The sequence below is a fragment of the Martes martes genome (genome assembly GCF_963455335.1).
Source record: "Martes martes genome assembly, chromosome: 3".
Taxonomy (NCBI): Eukaryota; Metazoa; Chordata; class Mammalia; order Carnivora; family Mustelidae; genus Martes; species Martes martes.
The window spans coordinates 14287174-14302333 of NC_137890.1; the positions used below are offsets into that span (position 1 = coordinate 14287174).

A 15160-nucleotide genomic window follows, 5' to 3' on the forward strand; every position below is an offset into this window, starting at 1 on the left:
TCAGCTCAGGTCATGATCTCAGGGTCATGATCTCAGGGTCATGAGACTGAGCCCCATGTCAAGCTCTGCACTCAGCACGGGGTCTGCTTGAGATTCTCATTCTCCCTCTCTCTTTCTCTAAATAAAAGCTTACAAAAAAATATTTAGATCCTCATTTTGCACCAGCTGTGAACCAAACATTCTTCTAGGTTCTGAGAGTATAGGAGTGAACAAACATGTTTTTGTGAAGCTTATATTTTGGTGGGCAGCAACAGAGAACAAGTAAGATCCTTATTGATAAGGTGTCATTTGGAAAGAACCAGAGGAGGTGAGGGAGCAAGCTGTGTGGAATCTCTGGAGGAAGAATGTTCTAGATAGCGGGAACATTGAGGACAGAGGTCCCGAGGTGAGATGATTGCTGTGTGTTCTGGGAATCGCAGGTACAAAGAGAGTAGTCAGGAGAGAAGCTGAGTGAAGTAGCTGCCATACCAGACGCTGTAGGGTTTTATAGACCGTGTAAGGAGTCCTGCTTTAGGCTGGATGATGAGTCGTGAAGCTCATAGTTCTGGACAGAAGACTGACATGATCCAACTCATGTTTTATCTGGATCTCTAGTGGCTGTTCTTTTGAGAATAAACTGTAGGGGGTCAGGAAGCCAGCTGGGAGCCATTTCAGTAGTCCTGGCGAGAGCTGCTGGTGGCTTGGACCAGAATGTCTCTGGTGGAGGTAGTGAGGAGTGGCTGTGGGATGTATTTGGGAGAAAGAGTGAACAGGAATTGCTGACAGACTTGACGTGGGATGTGAGAGAACTGTGTAACCGGCAGAGTGGGCTTGCCATGTAATAAAGGCGAGGAAGTCTGCAGACAGCGTGGGGTTGTTGAGGAGGAGTGCGAGGGGAAGGAGAGTTCATTCTGCACAGAGGAGGGGTTCCCCAGTCCGTTCTGGACATCCGCCGATGCTTGTTGGGTTGGCAGTTGAACGTACGAGTCGAATGCAGGGGAGAGGTTGGAGCTGAGATAGATATTAAGTCAAATTACATTGACTTGTGTGTTGATTCATAGAAAATTTTACTTTTATTTATGGAAGTCTGTTTCAAATGGAAAAGTATATCTGAAAAGCAGTACTGTGGTTTATGAGCTGTTGTGTAATACTTAGCTTATTACTCTGTCTCCGAGTAATGCTTTAAGTTCACAATAATCACAGCATTTGTAGCAGATAGTTCCAACTCTGAACCAGGTAGTTCAGTGATTAAAATCTGACACTTTAGAATCAGTCTTAATTCTGAACCTGTCCAAATGTTTGTTAGAATTGGAACATACTCAAAGCCAAATTGTTTAATGTAATGATTAAAACTGGGGGGGGGGGGAGGCAGCAATCATCTTATACTTTTTTACTATATGCTCAAGAATTAAAAATTTATATGTTTTTAGTAGTCAATAAAGTGCTAAATAACATTGTTACTATAATTATAATGAATTTACTGTTATTAACCTACATGTTTACAAATTGGTGAAAGACAACGGGTAGCAGAAAGTAGAGAAACAAGCAAGACCTTTTTCTTAGCCAGACAAATCTGGATTAGATTCCATTTGCACCATTAATTATATGACCTCTATGAGACTTGGTTTGGAAATGTCATTTGGACAGAGAAAATGATGATAGTCTATTTTAGAGAGTCATCAGAGATTAAATATACTTTTAAACCTAAAGCACATAAAGCAGCCACAGATAGTTAATTTTCAATAAATAGTAATTCCTGTTTTCTCTTTAAATATTTGAAAGCTGTCGTAAGAAATAGTGGATACACTTGTAGTCTCCATTTGCATTACACTTGATGAGAGTCAGAAGAGAATCAAGGCCAGTTGCTGAGACCTCCATGAGTGTAGAGAGATTTTTAGCTCAGTATATGGTTGAGTACTCTTGAGTTTTCTAAAATATTAATGAGCTGTCAAAGGAGGTAATGCATTTCTATTACAACAGTTACTCTCTATAACTGAAAAATCACATTTCCAAAGTGTTGTAAAGAAGATGGATAGGTTGGGGCACCTGGGTGGCTCAGTGGGTTAAGCCTTTGCCTTTGGCTCAGGTCATGGTCTCAGGGTCCTGGGATTGAGCCCCACATCAGGCTCTCTGCTCAGAAGGGACCCTGCTTCCCCCTGCCTATTTGTGATATCTCTCTCTCTCTCTGTCAAATAAATAAAATCTTAAAAAAAAAAAACAAAAGAAAAAGAAGATGGACAGGTTGGATAGGCACCAAGTATTGTGTTTTTACAGGACTTTCAAGTTCAGTGTTCCTTTTTCCCAACTTGGACATTGTGTGAATTTTATACTCTTTAAGTTACCTTATTCCACAAATATTATGTTCAACTTTTTTTTTTTAAAGATTTTACTTTTTTCTTTTTAAGACTTTATTTATTTATTTGACAGACAGAGATCACAAGTAGGCAGAGAGGCAGGCAGAGAGAGAGGAGGAAGCAGGCTCCCTGCCAACCAGAGAGCCTGATGCGGGGCTCCATCCCAGGATCCTGGGATCATGACCTGAGCTGAAGGCAGAGGCTTTAACCCGCTGAGCCACCCAGGCGCCCCTTATGTTCAACTTTAAGTAGAAGAATTAAGATACAAAAGAATCACGTTTCTCCCAGCTATTTCATACTGAACTTACATAGGTGAAGTAGAGTCAGTTCTCTGATTTTCACTGATTTTAATCAGTGAAGATAGCTGATCTAATTAACCCCTTAAACTAATTTGAGATACTCCCTTTTTCTAAGTTATTAACAAAAGTGCTGTAATCACTAGAGGTGATATAGATAAAATCCAGCTCTTTTCCAGGCCTCTCCTAGTCATAGTCCATAAAATACAGCATTGAAAGAACTTTCAAAGTTATCTTAAAAGGGGTACCAAATCCTAAGGCAATGAAATGTTTATATGAGTACTTTTAGTTTTATAGTGCCTGTCTTTTGCATTTTTAAGAGCCCATTTTTTTATGTTTAAAGTGAAACATGGTATTTGTCTAGCTGGAATGCTGGCATCCCAGCTCATGTCATCTGTGATATGAGCAAATGAGAAGAGAGTCAAGAACTTTATCAATGTTTAGAAAATCTTGATTGCAGAAGCAGGTGAAGGGGAAGTGAGAAAGTCTGCTACAACCATTTTATTCTGGTCTTTTAACCAAGGGAAAAAAATGCTCTGGACAATATGCCTTCCAGTTGTTTGTCCTTAAGTGTAGTTGTCTAGTGCTTAAGACTATGTCAGGCTGACCTTCTACATCGGGGCTTGCGTTCATGAGTCACTGATGACCGCACATATTAGTTCCCTCGGGGAATGCTAATGGTAGTCGAGTTGGTGGTCATTGTGATGGATTAGCCATCCTACAAAATTAGGTACATGGCAGTTTGACACCTTGCCCCTCTAGAGTTACTAGTTTAAAGCTGAGCTGCATGACCTTGCTGGGCTCCAAACCGTTGTACAGCATCAGTTCAATGAGGTTGGGTTGGTACAGTTAAGTAATTATGTGATTTGCTGTTTTTTGCTCTTTTGTGCCTTGCTTATGTACTAATTTATATCAACACAGTGTAGACCACAATTTATAGGTGAATAGAAAAGCAAATTGAAAATAAAAGGTTTATAAAATATAGACACTTGCTTTCAAAATTTACCTTAGGATGAAAAACCTTTGGTTTTTGGAAGCATTATGTTTCAAAGTGAAACTTTCGAATGGAAATAATTTACTCCTTTTTTATTTTGTCAGTTTGATTTTGGGTTTATGCAAATGTTATTTGTAATATCAGAGTAGGAAACATTTTTCTCTTCTTTGTTTCCCAGTAGATTTAGTAAATTGTGGAACTGATAACCACCATCTGTTTAATCTGTAATCAGTTTTTGCTTAAATATCTATCTGATGAGAAAATATTTGTCCCAAACTGGTATCTTCTAGAAGGTATACAATAATAAAACTCCTTTCGTTTTAAGTTCTCAGGACCTTTAGGTGAAAATTTCTATACAGAAGATTTTTACTTCTTGGAAAAAATAACGTTTACTAATTTAGTAGAGAAAATTAAAGGCATTGTTGAAAATATGGAAATCAGCTCAAAGAAGTAAGTATTTAAAATTGTAAGAGCAGTTCATTTTGGGGGGTGCTATTTTGCATCTTTTTTTTTCTTTTTAAGATTAGAAAGTGTTTCAGATATGTACATAAGCTGTAATAAGAGGTATGTGGGGAATATTGAAAAAACAGAAAGCATCCATATATTCACCACCACCAAACCGTAGATGACAGTAGTTTGTTTTGTTTGCTCTGGATCTTACTGTCCTCTTTGGTTCTCACACCCCCAGCCCGTCTCCCTCCTTCCTGAGAGGTAACCATTTTCCTAAGTGTTGTATGCATGATCCCATATTTGCGTTTATGCTTTTGCTTCATACGTGGATGTCCATGATCAGTGTTGATGTGTTGAATGCCTGACTTCTACAGAGAAATGCTATTTACTGTGGCTCCTTTGCACCTTCTGCTGGAGCTTTACTACGTTCACGCACGTAGAGCTAGTTTCTGCATTTCACTTCCTCCTTAGTGTTTCATTTAATGCATATACTGTAGTTCGTTTATACGGTCCCATACTGAGATACAGTTAACTTGGCTGTAGTTTTTTACTGGGTCAGCAACACTGTAAGGAACGCGCTGTAAGTGTCTGCTTGGGGGGTGGGAGTTTCTCTAGAGCACAGGAGTGTTGCATTTGGGTGGGAGGGTCTGTGCGTCCTCTGCTTCACCACATACTGTTAGTAGTCGCAGCAGTTAACACTCCCACCAGAAACGTGAGAGCTCGTTCCCCAGTTCTTACCAATACTCGGTGTTACCCCACTTGTTAATTTTTTCTATCTTGTGGATGTGAAATTCTGTCTTTTTTTAAATTTGCATTTCTTTGACCTTAAGTAAAGTTGAGTCTTTTCATATGATTATTTTCACTCATGTTTACTTTTCTGTGAAATACCCATACGTGTCTTGCTTAGCTCTCTGTCGGGTTATTTTCTTCTTTTAATGATGTATAAATATTTTCTGTGATTCTCTATACTAATCTCCATCAATTATATGTGCCTCATGTATTATATCACAGTTGGTGACATGGCTGTTTACTTTTTTATTGTAATTTTTTACCAGATACATAGATGTTTTTAATTTCAATATGAAAATATTTTCAGGTTTTTTTCCTTCACAACATATCTGTGCTCTTCGTGTGAGCCTGTGTGTATGTGTACAATGTATAAGAATTTTCTCTAGTCTAAATTCATAAAGATATTCTCCTTTATTTTCTTCTAAAATTTTAGTTTCATTTTTTTACTGAATGATATTTTCAATTCTTCTTGGCTCTTTATTCTGTTCCAATAGTGTACTGTCTTGTGCCAGTCCCACACTCCAGTTACCCCAGCTCTATAACTAATTTTGATACTAGATAGCAGAAATTCTGCCTTTTGTTTAAAATTGTGTTGACTGTTTTTGGCTACTTGTTTTTCTGTATAAATTCGATTAGGACCAACATAGCAAGTTCCTTTTAAAAAAACGTTCCTGGATTTTTATGGGAATTTCTTTGAATTTATAGATAGTTTAAGAAGAATTGCCATCATTATATAATACTAAATTACCCTCTATTACATATAGTCATATATTGCTTGTGTATGGCTATATAAATGTATAATACATTTTGTATATACACTTGTGTATACAATTTAATATATATAAAATAATGTAGGTATATAATGTATATGGTAGATGGTAGATAATTGTGATATATGACATATATAAAAATATATATGAGAATACATAGGTAGATGGTTAGACACACTTAGTGTTTCTTGTGGGTCCTTTGTGAAGCTTTCAGTTACATCCCATGAGGTCTTACACATGTTTTTTTATTTATTCCCTTACACTTTATGCTTTTAGTTCATATTGTAAATGGTGTATTTTAAACTGCATTTTCAAATTGTTTAATGCTAAATTACAGGAACAATATTAGGTTCTATATTGATCTTTCTTGCTCAACTCTCAATTTTTGTAACATTTTGTCCACTATTAGACTCTCATGTCTTTTGTGAATTTTAACAGCTTTGTTCCCTAGCATCCAGCTTTTAAACTTCTCATTTACATTGGCTTTTCTCTTGATTTAGTTTGCTTAATTTAGTCAAAGATTTGTCTACTTTATTAGACTTACTTTACTGATTTACTTTTTTACTTTTCATATATGTGGACTTAGGACATACCAAGCTCCTAATTGGTGTTTGGTTTTTTTTTTTTTAACCAGTTTCAGTTCTTCTTATTTCTTTTTAATCTATTCTGTTTTATAAACTTCTCAAGTTGAATTCATAGCTTATTAATATCAGGTTTTCTCCCTTACATATCCTTAAATTACCAGCTTAAAGGATCTCTTACACTTATTTAGTTGTATCACATAAGTTTTAAAATATAAATATTTCATTATGATTCAGTGCTAGTATGTTCAAATTTCTGTGTTTTTTTAACATTTGTTTATTTTTTTAAAAATGTTTTGAAAGATTTATAATTCTTGACTTCATCAAGGCAAATCCGTGGTCCATTTTATTGTTTTTATCTTCTTTATATAGAATTATACCTAGATCTTGTTAGGCATCTAGTAAATATTTATTGAATAAATAAATGACTAAGATGTGCTTCAGATTTTTTAAACGGCACAGTGTATAAATGATTTCCAGTTTGTTTTGAACTGTGATTAGAGACCATGGTTTGTGAATATCAGTTATTTATTATTTATTTCTGTGAATTTTGTGAGACAAGATTCATTCTTATCATTGTCCCATGCTTCATTTTTTTAAAGGGATATTCTCAAGTTGTGAGGAGGATTTTAAACGTGTCTATTATATTGAACATGCTAGGTTTTTTCCAGCCATCGAAATACTGAATACCTTGTTTTATCTGTCAGTTACTAAAAGAAGTTTGTGGAAACACTGCTAGAATCATGGATCAATCATTTAATTCTATAACTTTGTCAATTTTTGTTTTAATTATTTTGAGCTATAGTTATGTATACCCTGATTCAGAACTGTTACATTTCTAGTGAATTGTTCCTTTTATCATTATATAAATTACTCCTTTCCTAATAATTATTTTGTTTTAAAGTCAGTGGCATCTTATATTTTAGACAGATCAGTGTCCTTTTGGGTTGTTTTTCTGTTACCTCTTTTTCTGTTCTTTACTTCAGGGTTCCCCAGTGTCTTGTAGCATACAGCTAGGCTTTGAGGTGGTTCTTGCCAGAACTCAAAGTTCTGATTCTTCCTCTTAAGTACAGAATTCTGATCCAGATGAATGGATGTCCTTTACTTACTCTGTCATTTAGGAAGTAATTCATCAGTTAGGAAATGATGTTCACGTAGAAAATTATAAATAAAGTAATGAAGTAAGGGCTTTTCTACAGTAAAGAAATAATATCCAGTTATTTTCAAGTAGAAAATATATGTTTATTATTATGTTATATGTTTATTATTATACATGTTTATTAAGTGACCATTAAGCAGAGTCCTACATGTCAGAACCTGGTAGTCCAGTAAAAAATGATATAGTAGACACAGGTTCTCAACCTACTCAGAATCTAAATTTCTTTATAAAATGGAAGTGCTTATTCTTTCTTTTCTTTTTCCTCTTCTTTCCAAAAACTTGTCTTAAAATTCAGACAACATTTTCTGCCCCAGTGTATCAATGAACATATAATGCATTTCCTCCATCATAGATTTACAAATTTGGTTATATTTAATCTAGGTATTTGTCTTATACAGTTTCAATTAATTTTCAAACTGATTTGTGACCATAGAAGTTTGGACTTCTTAATTATATTTAAAACTCCCCCTTTTGTGGTTCTTTCTGCTCTTCTTTCTTTCCTATGTGGGCCCCGTTGCTTGGACACATAACCAGCACTCAGCAAATATTGCCTTGAATTGAATGATTCACCATATGCTACAGACACTGCTGAGAACACCACTTATAAGTGTTTAAAGATTATATCAATGATAAGGAAAAGCAGGGTGGTTTTTAAAGCAACAGTCATCTTACTTTAAACTGACAAATTACTAACAAGTTTGGAAGAAAAGTTATTTACATAAAGCTTGTCTATTGGAGATATTTTAATTAAATTTCTGTTTCTCAGAGCATTTATGACATGAAATGTGGACCTTTCTCCTTTGAAATACTCACACATTGTCTTATTTTTCTAGCATGAGTGACCTTGTTATGAAAGTGGATGCCCTTCTTTCCTCTTTGCCTAACCTTGCATCTCGCCATGATATCACATTTCTGAGAGAGAATCACAGGTAAGAACGTAATAGTGTCTGCCTTTTTTCTGTCACTATGTCCCATACTCAATTATGGTTTCCATTTGTATTTAAAGTACAGCAAAATTTAAAGTAGAATTAAAAATTGTTAGAGAAGAAATGTGTTTGATGAGATTAGGAATATAAATTCCAGTTAATTATATATTCTAGCAAATAAAAGATGATGTGTAAGGATCTGAAGCTTCAAGTAAATTCTATCTAGTATAATTTGTTTAATTATCTTTCTTGTTCAAGATCATTTGGGATTTTTGTAGTATTTGGGGATTATCATTATATATAAATAATATGTTTATATTCTCAGTGTATAGAAGATTCAGTTACTAAAGAATTCTGATTAATAAAATGTAGACACAGGGGCGCCTGACTGGCTCAGTCAGAAGAGCAAGTGACTCTTTTTTTTTTTTAAAGATTTTATTTATTTATTTGACAGACAGAGATCGTACGTAGGCAGAGAGGCAGGCAGAGAGGGAGAGGAAGGCAAGCAGGCTCCCTGCTGAGCAGAGAGCCTGATGTGGGGCTCCATCCCAGGACCCTGGGATCATGACCTGAGCCGAAGACAGACGCTTTAACCCCCTGAGCCACCCAGGCGCCCCGCAAGTGACTCTTGATCGCAGGATTATGAGTTCAAGTCCCACACGGGGTGTAGAGATTACTTAAATGAATAAATAAATAATAAAATGTAGACATGTACAAGAGTGGGTCCAAGATGTGTTCAGTGGAACACTACCCTGAGATACTGACAAATGTTTTCTGAGAGGAAAACTGTTCTCTGGTCGAGTAACTTTAGAGAACACTGCATTCTTGGGAATAGGGAAAGATTTCCAGTATGCATCAGTATATTAACAGTTATGAAATATGATCTACTTAAAGGTGAAAGAAAAATTCGTTTTTGGTTAATTAGCAGTTGTGCAACTTATTTATCCATGGAAAACTTTTTGGTTAAAAATTTATTATTTCCTGAAGATTTGATTTCCGAAAGCAGCCCTCAGAGAAATACTGTTTCGGGGTAATAAACTAGTGTGTAATTTCACTATATTACACAGTTCCTCTAAGATAGTCGAAATGAAATTCACCAAGCTCTGTCTACATACATACAATTTTCTGTGTCCCCAGAGGAGAACCTTTTCTGTTGTTTTTAATTAAGGACCACACAGAATTGGAGAAAAGATAGACATCAAATAATTAAACTATAAGCATGCTTTATTATATGATCTTTTTTCTAATCACTGCTCCTATAAAACTCAATTGAGACAAATGGTTTAGCCCAGACTCGCAGTGGCTGGCACTTTATTGTAAGCTGGCTGGTTTTATGGCAGATGCCATCTCGGGTTGTCCATGTGTACCTCCAGCGGTGACACTGGCTTCAGCCGCAGGACATCTGTCTTTAGAGAGGTCTTCACACACACGCAGGAGTAAACTCGGCAAAGATTACTTTCTAAAGAAAGTAGCACTGTTCGAAAGGAAGTGTTACTGTTCTCAGATAACTGAGATTCAGTACTTGTATTTTTAAACACATCTGCTGGAATTCTTCTTAAGGATGATTTTATTATTATTATTATTATTATTATTATTTGATTTGACAGAGAGAGAGACATCACAAGTAGGCAGAGAGGCAGGCAGAGGGTGGAGGGCAGCAGGCTCCCCGCTGAGCAGAGAGCCCGATACGGGGCTCGATCCCAGGACCCTCAGAATGTGACTGAGCCGAAGACAGACAGAGGCTTAAACCACTTAGCCACCCAGGCACCCCTGGAATTCTTATAAACTTCTTTGACTCCTGCATACCACGTGCTGTAATAATTTAACACAGATTGCTCAAAACCGTCATTGTAAACATTAGCCACTAGACTGTTCCATGATGCTATATTATACTTGGGAATTTTGATACATTTGGAACTTATGCCCATGTTAAATGTCTGATACATTTGATCTTTTATAGTTTTATTGTTGGTTGGTCTCGACTTACTTTCTTTACCTGTCACATCTGTCAATGCATCTGCTGCTTTTAAGCCTACTGCCTTATTTTATAAAGATGGAAGAGTATGATGTGACTTTGTGACAGTGGTCTACAGTTCTCCCAATTTCTTCTGTTATCTCTGGGGCATTACTATAAATATAAATGGGCATGTGGCCTGTATGTATTGGCGTGCCTCTGTTTATACAATATACATCCTCATCTAATGCCCGCCTCCTAAAACTTGCAGAGTCTGTCATTTGCCATTTTCTGAGCTTATGAGTATAATTTAGGCATTCACCCTTTTTTTCTATGTTTACCCAAGTTGATATGTTTATCTTGATCAGCATGGGTTGTATGGTATAGAAGAGCTTTCTTATCCAAAACACCCAGTTTTTGAATCGTTACCATAGCCCTGGGACCTCTCATTGCTTCAGTTTCTTAATCTATAAAATATAGTGTTGATTCCCTCCCTACAGGGGTTTTATGAGACTCAGACCTACTGCCTTGAACATAATAGATAATTAATGCTTTGCAGCTGTTATGTGTAATATGTGTGTATTTGTTAGACAAATAACGAAACTTGGAAATCAGAGAAAGAAGATTGGACCTGAAAATTAAACCACAAAATCAGCTCACATTAATCTGGGAGGAGACAGGTGAATACCCACCTTAAAAGTAGGACGCAGGGGGCGCCTGGGTGGCTCAGTGGGTTAAGCCTCTGCCTTCGGCTCAGGTCATGATCCTGGGGTCCTGGGATCAAGCCCCACATCGGGCTCTCTGCTCCGCGGGGAGCCTGCTTCCCCCCCTCTCTCTGCCTGCCTCTCTGCCTACTTGTGGTCTCTGTCAAATAAATAAATAAAATATTAAAAAAAAAAAAGTAGGACGCAGGCCAGCAAGACTTTGCCATAACCCAGTTGAAGGTATTAATGAAGGAAGAATGACTTTGTTGGATTTGATTTGTGTTGGAATCGTAGGAAAAGTAGAGAGAAGCACATTAGCAATGCTGGGCTGTTGGGTCTGGGCTCAGCACTGCAGAGATGCAGCTGGTGTGTATGTGTGTGTGTGCGCACGCGCATGCCTATACCCGCGTACGCATGTGGGGGTGTGCAGATGAAAACAGATCGATTTATTAAGGAATTGTTGGGGGGTTTGCTCTTATACAGTTTTGGGAGCTGGTGAAGCAGCCCCTCTAAGTCTGTTGATACTAGAGCTTGGAGCTCCCAGGACAGGCGGGAAGGATAGGGGGCTGTAGGGAGGGGTGGCCGGCCTTTGTGCCTGCCAAGACACACCCCAAATTTAACGGTGAGTTTTCCAGTGTACACGGTTCACAGAGTTCACAAAAGAAAATAAATGAGTTGTCCAGGTGAAATAGAACTGTTCTTAGAAGAGAGAGGACACAGAAATTTCTCTGAGAAATCTTCACAGAGGGAATACTACAGGAGGCATAGTGTTTTCAACAACATCTTTAAAATAGGTGGTTCGACCTGTCTTTATACAGAAACTGATCATTTAATTTAGTGAAACAACTCTGCATGGAATGGACGGGATATTGGCCGAGTAGCAGCTTCCCCTTGCTGTGGCTGGTTTGAAATGTCCTTAGTTTCTCTCTAAGACTTGACAGACTGCATGTACCTCAAGCTGCCCTTCATGTCTTTCTCTGACTTAAGCTTTTAATAGTTATTGACTATCTGCGTACTTGACGTTATTCTTCCTGGGTAATGGCATGAAGTGTAGCAATAGTTTCTTGACAAATTGAATACAAATCCATTGCCTTAAAAGGGTGGTGTAGGTAGAGTTAGCATCTTTTTGTTGATATTGTGTGAGGAAAGAGACCTCCTACTTCCATTTTTAGTTGAGTCAATGCAGTACCTCCTGATAGGCTCAGGAGTCTGCTCAGAAAATTGTCCTGAGTCTCCACCAATGCACAGAGAGGTAGATGATGGGCGGGGTGGGGTTCTGATACATGCGACCTCACAGTATTGGCAGTCATCAGAGTAAACAGATGCCTACTTTGGCCACAAGAGCATCTCATAAAGCATACAGAAGATGCCCAGTTTTGAATAATGCTGCAAGTATGGCAGTAATTGGTAAAATTTTCACCAGGATAACTGAAGTCATTAACCATTGAGGATAGGCCCTTTAATTTTACAACATCTGATTTGTAACCCTTACGTCTAGCGGTAGTCACGTAGCAGGATCTGTTGTCTGATTCTGTCACTCCTATTTTAACTAAATCAAATCATGTCCATTGCATATAAAATAAAATGTCTTCTGTTTCTTTCTCAGGGGACCCATATTTGAAGTGACTTTTACATTAGCTTTTATTGCTGAGAAATTAACCCCCTCACTGCAAAAAGTCTAGATATTTACAGTCTTCCTGCACCAAAGAAGACTAATGTCCCTGTAATTTTACAGGTATCCATTTTGATTTGGAAATCTTTTTCCCTTGTAATATGTAAGATATTTAATTCATACATCTTGAAAAACTGGCTTCCTGTATTACAGTGTTAAAATAGTAAGTCAGTTGGAATATTCTGTACTTTTAGTCAAATATATACTTTTAACTTTGATTATAGTAAATATAGAATTTATTATCTTCCATTGGCCTTTTCTATGCTTTTACTAATTTTCCCAACATCAGTAAAGATTAGTGTATCCTCTAACTTAGAATTTAGTTCAGTGAAAGACACGAGGAAGAAGACTGAGGGGAGAAGGTCAGGAGAGGGTGACTGGAGTGAAACTAAGTATGATAAATTTGAGCTTTTTTCCCCCCAAACTTTCCTGTTATATGTTGGGATTTTTTAGATACTAAGTTTAATAAAACTACTGAACAGTTATTTTATTCTCAAGTCTGAGAAAATACATTCAACTAACACAAAACTTACCTGGGCTTTATTTTTTAATATTGTATGACCCATGAGAACTTAAGGGCGGGGGGGCTTAAAATTAGTTTTCACTCTAATACTATTGTTCTTTGAAGAGTTTTTAAAAATCACTCATTCATAGAGTCTTACTTTAACTTTCTCTGATTCTTTCCAGTTTTGTAATTTATTAAACACAAACAGTAGGCTTTTAAATTTGTGTTTTCCAGGGCACCTGGGTGGCTCAGTGGGGTAAAGCCTCTGCCTTCAGCTCAGGTCATGATCTCAAGGTCCTGGGATCAAGTCCCGCATCGGGCTCTGCTCGGCGGAGAGCCTGCTTTCCCCTCTCTGCCTGCCTCTTTGCCTACTTGTGATCTCTCTCTCTGTCAAATAAATAAAATCTTTAAATTAACTAATTAATTAATTAATTAATTTGCGTTTTCCAGAGTGGATGCACCAGCTTGCCTTCCCACCATGTAAGAGGGCTTCTTTGCATCCTTACCAATATCTGTTGTTTCCTATGCTGTTAATTTTAGCCATTCTGACAGGTGTGAGGTGGTATCTTATTGTAGTTTTGATTTGATTTGACATACACACACACACAGGAATATTTTTCAGGCACCAGATAGAATGAAATCTTGCCATTTGCAAAGATGTGATGTGGTTGGAGGTAGAGGGTGTTATGCTAAGTGAAATAAAGCACTCAGAGAAAGACAGATACTGTATGATTTCACTCATGTGGAATTTAAGAAACAGATGAACATAGCATGGAGGGAAAAAAAAAAAAAAGAGGCAAGCCAAGAAACAGACCAAATTATAGAGAACACACTGACAGTTTCCAGAGTGGAGGTGGGTGGGGGATGGGTTAAATAGGTGATGGACATTAAGGAGGGCGCTTGCTGTGATGAGCACTGGGTGTTGTATCGAAGTGTTGAATCACTCAATTCTGTACCTAGAACTAGTAGTTGCATTGTATGTTAACTAACTGGAATTAAAATAAAAAGTTGGAATGAAAAATAAATTTGCATTTTCATCTATGAAGTAATCAGGATTTTTTTTAATCCAGTGAGAAAGAAAACAATAAGAATGCATATAGCTCAGGTGTGCCTGGCTGGCTCAGTGAAGCATGTGACTCTTGGTTTCAGGGTTGTAAGTTTAAGCCCCATGTTGGGTGTAGAGATTACTTTAAAAAGGGTGGGGGGCACCTGGGTGGCTCAGTGGGTTAAGCCTCTGCCTTCAGCTGAGGTCATGATCTCAGGGTCCTGGGATCAAGACAAGCATCGGGCTGTCTGCTCAACCAGGAGCCTGCTTCCCTCTTCTCTCTCTCTCTCTGCCTGCCTCTCTGCCTACTTGTGATCTCTGTCTCTCAAATAAATAAATAAAATCTTTTTTTTTAAAAGGAATGTATATAGCTGAGATTGACTTATTAGATAATTAAATAAATTTAACTGATCATCTTTCATCTTATTTTCTGTTTTCCTAGCATCATAACGATAAATCCTGAAGAGAATGACATGTTCTTTGATGTCATTGCTATTGTTGATCCATTAACAAGAGAAGCACAGAAGATGGCCCAGTTATTGATTGTAAGATAATATATTTTTATTGTATATTTTATACATCATTTTATTATATACTTTCATTTTGAAATTTATTATTAATCTTTCAGGTCTGTTTTTAGGTATTTGTGCTCTTAATGCTTTATTCCTTGCAGGTTTTAATTAGCGTGTCATATTTCAGTGTAGAAAATGAAATGGTAGAGCTATGCCAGGGGTGTTATGCAGTCCCAAGGTTAGGTGTTGGTGTGGGCTTAATTATTGTCTTCTGCCTCCCCTGAAAGTCGTATGTTGAAGCCCTAACCCCCAATGTGACTATATTTGGAAACAGAGCTTTTTAGAGGTTAAATAAGGTTAAATGAGGTTTTATGGCATGGGCCCTAATCCAATAGGATTTATAGCCTCACAGAAGAGGAAGGGAGAGAGATCCCTTTCTCTCTTCACACACTGAAAGAAGAGTCACATGA

At 37.2% G+C, this 15160-nt stretch overlaps 1 protein-coding gene across 1 annotated transcript in view; it reads left to right on the plus strand.

Moving 5' to 3' along the window:
* The window catches only part of UGGT2 (UDP-glucose glycoprotein glucosyltransferase 2), a 189050-nt gene that overhangs the window by 125953 nt on the left and 47937 nt on the right, over positions 1-15160 (plus strand). The window contains exons 23-25 of the mRNA XM_080798047.1: positions 3949-4073; positions 8206-8301; positions 14621-14723. Coding sequence (XP_080654173.1) covers positions 3949-4073; positions 8206-8301; positions 14621-14723 — 324 coding nt within the window. The remainder of the gene's footprint in view (positions 1-3948; positions 4074-8205; positions 8302-14620; positions 14724-15160) is intronic.